Source organism: Tupaia chinensis, unplaced genomic scaffold (assembly GCF_000334495.1).
Source record: "Tupaia chinensis unplaced genomic scaffold, TupChi_1.0 Scaffold000028_1, whole genome shotgun sequence".
Taxonomy (NCBI): Eukaryota; Metazoa; Chordata; class Mammalia; order Scandentia; family Tupaiidae; genus Tupaia; species Tupaia belangeri.
The window spans coordinates 6,125,146-6,131,494 of record NW_006159458.1 but is presented as its reverse complement, the minus strand read 5'-3'; the positions used below and the strand labels follow the sequence as shown (position 1 = coordinate 6,131,494).

Sequence of the window (6,349 nt, the reverse complement as noted above, 5' to 3'; positions counted from 1 at the left end):
CAGGTGGAAAATGGAGGAGAAGCAACTGTAGTGTGGTCATCCCCCTAGGAATGATCTCTCTCTCTCTCTCTCTCTCTCTCTCTCTCTCCCCCCCCCCTCCGTCTATCTCTGGCAAGCCCACGTGCCCTATAGCAAACTAAAGAACAACAATAGGTTTGCAATTAACGACTATGAATTTTAGTTTTAAAATTCATATTATCTTGGATTCCTCTCCTTGGATATCTGGTTCAATTTATTATTTTATTTAGAGGTTTTTGCTATAGGGTGCATGCGCTTGCCAGAAAGAGAGAGACAGAGAGACAGAAAGCGAGAAATCACCCCCCAGGGGGCATGGCCATGCTGCAATCCCTTCTCCTCCATTCTCCTCTCGGGATCTTGGGCACGCACGCACACGCGTCCGGCATGAGTTTAAGCCACGGTCGGCTACATGGAAGTTCAGCAACATAGCCATTATGCTAACTGCTAGTCCTTCTGGTTCAATTTTTAGTACCTATAAATTCAAGATAGTTCCAAATCATGGTTTTGGGGGGCTTGCTTACTAAGATTAAAGATCATTAGATGTTAGATCATTTGATATAAAGTAAAAGAAACTATTTTACTTATAAGTTTTAATTAAAGAGTCCACCTACTTCCACAATCATCCAGCCCTTCACCGGTTTACACTGTGGGGGAAGCTCAAAAATGTCCAAGTGGTACACTCCACCCAGAGTCGTGAACTGGCATAAATCCACCTCATTCTCTTCAAAGTAATCTGGCTTTTCAACAGCATTCTCTAACAGCAGCAACTGTGCTAAAATAAATCAGATTCATACAGTTTCTAAATAGGTCACATTTTCATAGTTTCTTAAGACAGAAATAAAAAACATCCTAATACTGGTCAAGTTTTTTGACATTTTAATTATTTTGCTACACAGGGGCTCGCCATGTTGTGATACTAGGGGCAAATGCCACTACCTCCGGTTTTCCTCTACATAAGTTCTCACAGCGTTGTCCAAGCCAGCCTCAAGCTCATGATTGTGCTCAGCCTCCATAGTCACTGGGATTAAAGGCTCCCGCCATTGCACCCAGACTGTAGGTTGGACCACGAATCAAACCCCTGGGCCACCCCTGTGATCCCAGCCTGGGGAGCACAGTATCTTAGCAGTGAGCACCATCACAGCTGGGCCAAGATATTTTTATTTAATGGGATATTACAACTTCATAAAAAGTGGTTACCTTAAAGCTACTCATAGAGCTAACTTCAGAAGTAAGAACAGGCCTGTGTACTGGTGAGCAGAGAGGGCTTCGTTTATACTTCATACACTAACATTTTAGGAATTTGCACACAATAAGCATATGCTACTATTTACTTTTTAAAATACATTTTAAGAAAGATTAAAATACGATTTAACATAGATTTTAATAGGTTCCAACTTCTTAAAATTAGACATTATGAGGCTAAACATGTGTAAAAAAGGAAAAAGTAAAATGGTAGAAAGTGTACTTTGGTCCATATAGTAAAACTAATTTTTCTGCAATAAAAGTGGGCCATAGAAAAATAGGGATATAGGCTTGAAGTAATAAAACTGGATTGAAGCGCTCTGAGATGGCATTGAACTTAACCCATGGAGATCAGGCATTGAAAGTGAGTGGAGATAGCCAAAGAACATTCCAGTGAAATGATTGCCCTTTTACCTTGTGTGCACTCAATAACTTGCGGTTTTAATTTTAAATGTACTTAATTAGTCATTTATTTACCAATAAACATTAGAGCAGAAATCAATGACATAGAGAACAAATGAACTATATGAGAGATCATGAGAGAACACTTACATGTCACTATATCCCAACAAACAAGAAAAACTACATAATAACAGACAAATTTCTGGACACATATAACCTACAAAGAATGAATCAGGAAAACACGGAAAGTTTAAATAGACCATAACAAGTAATGTGATTGAATCGGTGATAAATAATCTCCCAACAAAGAAAAGCCCAGGTCCCCATGGCTTCATTTCTGAATGCTACAAAATGTACAGAAGAGCTCACCCCATTCTACTCAAACTATTTCTAAAGACACAAAAGGAAGGAACCCTCCTAAACTCATTCTTTTAAACATTTATTTAATTTTATTCATTTATCTTTTTTTTTTTTAAGTTGACCAGAGAGAGACAAAGAGAGAAGGAATGTGAGAAAGCAAGCTGCTAGGTCTGGGATTTGAGCTGTGGTCATGTGGGAGTCCAGCCGCCTTAGCAACCACGCCACCTGCCAGTCCCTCCTCCTAAACTTATTCTATGAAGCCTCCATTACCCTCATCCCCAAACAAAAAAGACATAACAAGAAAAGAAAACCACCAATATCTATGATGAATACAGATGCAAAAATTCTCTGTAAGATACTAGCAAATCATATTCAACAGCTCATTAAAAAGATTACACACCATGATCAGGTAAGCATTATTCCGGGGATGTAAGGGTGGTTCAACATATAAGAAGCAACAACTGTAATTCATCATATTAACAGAAGGAAAGATAAAAGCCATATGATCATGTCAAATGGTACCAAAAAAAAAAAGCATTTAATAAAATAAACATCCTTTCATGATTAAGACTCTCAGCAAAATTGACATAGAAAGGATATTTCTAACACAATAAAAGCCATATATAAAAACCCATAGCTGGGCCTGGAAGGTGGCAGGATGGTTAGGGGCGTTGGACTCCCACATGACCGAACGCAGTTCAAATTCCCACACCTGGCGACTTGCTTTCTCACTCTCTTTCTCTCACGTTCACTCTCACTCTGTCCCTCTCTGGTCAAATTAAAGTATGTAAATAGTTAAATAAAATAATTCTTAAAAAAAAAAAAAACATAACTAACATCATACTGAATAAAACTAGAATAAGATAAGGCATCCAATTTTCTCCACTCATTTTCAACATTTAGTACTGGAAGTTCTAGCCAATGCAATCAGATAAGAGAATAAAATAAAATGTTTTTGAATAGAGAAAGAAAAAGTGAAATTATATCTATTTTCAGATGATATGATCTTATACACAGAAAGCCCAAAAGAAACCACAAAAAATACTCCTCAAAGTGATAAATGAATACAGTAAAGTGGCAGGATACAAAATCAACATGCAAAAATCTATAGCATTTCTATACACCAACAATGAAAGACTAAGGTAGAATTGAACAAAGCAGTCCCATTTACAACAGCCGCAAAACAAATAGGGCACATAGGAATAAAGCTAACCAAAGAAGTGAAAGACCTTTTAAAAAACTAATAAAAGAGATTGAAAATGACACAAAAAAGTGAAAAGATCTCCCATGTTCCTGGATTGGATGAATTAAAGTAATCAAAATATCAATTCTACCCAAGTTAATTTACAAGCTCAATGCAATTCTGGTAAAATTGCCAGAGATATTTTTAGAAGAAATAGAAATAAACAATTATAAAATTTGTCTGGAATCATAAAAGGCCCCTGTATAGCCAAACTAATACAGTGCAAAAAGAATAAAGTAGATGTCATCCTATTCCTTGGCCCCAAAATATATAACAGGGCTGTGATAACCAAAACAGCATGGTATTGGCACAAAAACAAACAGGTAGACCAATGGAATAGAATTGAAAACTCAGAAATAAATCCGAAAACATACAGCCAACGGATTGTTGACAAAGAGCACAAGAAAATTCAGTGGGGAAAAGAAAATATCTTCAGCAAATGGTGTTGGAGAAACTGGATATCTACCTGCAGAGAAATGAAACTGGACCCCTATTTCTTGCCACTAACAAAGATCAACTCAAAATGGTTCAAGGATCTAAACATAAAACCTCAAAGTATAAAACCACTGCTAGGAAACACAGGAGAAACTCTTGGAGACACTGAAGTATGCTAAGACTTCTTAAATAAGACCCCCAAAGCACAGGCAATAATCCCAAAAATAGACAAGTGGGGCTATATCAAGATAAAAAGTTTCTGCACAGCAACAGAAACAGTAATTAGAGTGAATCAACAACCCTTGGAATGTGAGAATATATTTGCAAACTATGCCCCAAATAAGGGACTGAAAACTAGAATATACAGAAAACTCAAGCAGCTTACCCACAAAAGATAATCCAATTAAAAGATGGGCAAATGAGCTGAACAGACAACTCTCCAAGGGCAACATATGAACAGCCAAAATGCATATAATAAATGCTCAGCATCTCTTATCATAAGAGAAATGCAAATTAAGACCACAATGAGGTATCAGTTAACCCTAGTCAGAATGGCTAAGATCAAAAAAGTAAAGAATGGTGAGTGTTGACAAGGCTGTGGTAAAAAGGGAACCCTCCTATAGTGTTAGTGGGAATGTAAATTAGTACAGCCATTGTGGAGAACGATATGGCAGTTTCTCAAATACTGACAAATAGAACGGCTATGTGATCCAGCAATTCCGCTCCTGGGTATTTACTCAAAGGATTGGGAGACACTCAGTCAGAAAAATACTTGCAAATTCATGTTTATTGCAGCATTATTCACAATTGCTAAGATATGTAATCTACCCAAATGTCCAAGAACAGACAAGGAGATTGAAAAAAGGTGGCACATGTACTCTATGGAATACTATTCAGTCATTAAAAAAAAAAAGTGAAACCCTGACATTTGCTACAAAGTGGACAAATATGGAAGATTTAATCCTGAGTGAAGCAAGCCATACTGTGAAAGATAGGCATTGTACATCCCCACTCAATACATACGAAATGGTTGCACTCTATGTCAGAAACTGAGGGACTGCAAGGTATAATGGCTGGGAAGGCAACCAAAGATACTAGACAGTATGGGAGGGGATGGAGGAGGGCATGGGGTGGGAGAAAGGTGTTCAGAGAAAGAAAGAAAACATTTAACACACACAAGAATGAAAAGTTATCTGTGGACGGTAATGCATGTGGTAATATCTTTGACTTGACTGATGTGTATGCACTGTATTCATTGCTGGGAAAACCATTTAGTACACTGTAAAGGTATACTGTGATTAAATGCAATAAAAAATTATTTACCTACAAAGAAAGCAAGAAAGAACACTGTGTTCAAATTTAGACAGCTATTATATATATTTGAAGATTACTATGTAGAAAAACTGGGTGTTATTGACAGAGATTCATTAACAGACTCTAGTGTCATAATTCTAGCAGGAAGATAACCTGGGAAGAGCTAGAAAAATTATATAAATACAGAAGCTTTGTGGCTAGTGAATGAAAAGTGTTCAGAAAAGAGTAGATAAGAGGCCTGTTATTTAAAAAAAATGCTAAAAAATATATAAAAACATGGGAAAGAAGAATACTACTAAAGTTAATGGGAAAGAAGCATATAAATACCAAACTAAAAGACGGACAAATTAGACATCACTATCACTTTGACATTTCTAAACTATATCCAATTGCTATCTGCCAAGGCAAGATTGAAAATAATCCATAAAATATTCAAAAGTGCTGAGAAATTCCCAACTCTTTATGAGTACTTGTGAAAGTTAACCGCATACTGTTCGTAATAATTAAAAAAGAAAGAAATTTGTTATTTATCAATAGAAATTAAAATAACATTTTACTACTGGATGGAATTATACTGCTACAAAGAAAGTGAGATCGTCAAAGTGTTAAAACAACGTTGACTACTATTCATTTATGTAGACTTCATTTTGTGCTCTATGTATGTAACATTGTATGAAAAAGTAATTTCCAAAAGAAACACTGTATATAATATAACCCCATGATTTTATTAATAATAAAAAGCGGTTGGGGCCAGCAGATGACCTAGCAGTTAAATTCCTGGACTCCCACATGGCCAGCTGTAGTTGAAGTCCCAGACCTGGTGACTTGAAAATAATGCTGGACTGGGACCAGCAGTTAGCGTAATGGCTATGTTGCTGGACTCCCACGTAGTCGACCGCAGTTCGTGTCCCAGATCCGGTGGCTTATACTCAAGCCGGGCGCGTGTACGTGTGTGCCCAAGTTTCCAAGAGGAGAATGGAGGAGAAGGGATTGCGGCGTGGCCATACCCCCTAGGGGGTGATTTCTCGCTTTCTGTCTCTCTGTCTCTCTCTGTCTGTCTGGCGAGCGCACATGTTTCTGGGGGGCGCACATTCCCTATAGCAAAAAAAAAAAAAAACACCTCTCCAAAAAAAGAAAAAAAGAAAGAAGGAAAATAATGCTGGATGTGCGTGCATGCCCAAGATCCTGAGCAGAGAATGAAGGAGAAGAAATTGCAACATGGTCATCCCCCCTGCGGGCTGATTTCTCACTTTCCCTCTCACTGTCTGTGCCTCTCTCTACCCCTAGCTAGTGCACGCACCCTAAGGCAGAAACCTCAAATAAATATATCAATAA

General features: G+C 37.5%; 1 protein-coding gene across 2 annotated transcripts in view; it reads right to left on the bottom strand.

The window, feature by feature from the left end:
• The window catches only part of DNAI7 (dynein axonemal intermediate chain 7), a 68,853-nt gene that overhangs the window by 24,261 nt on the left and 38,243 nt on the right, over nucleotides 1–6,349 (bottom strand). For both annotated transcript variants that reach the window (XM_006140299.3, XM_006140298.3), the window contains exon 8: nucleotides 630–790. In XM_006140299.3, the coding sequence (XP_006140361.1) occupies nucleotides 630–790 (161 nt within the window). The remainder of the gene's footprint in view (nucleotides 1–629; nucleotides 791–6,349) is intronic.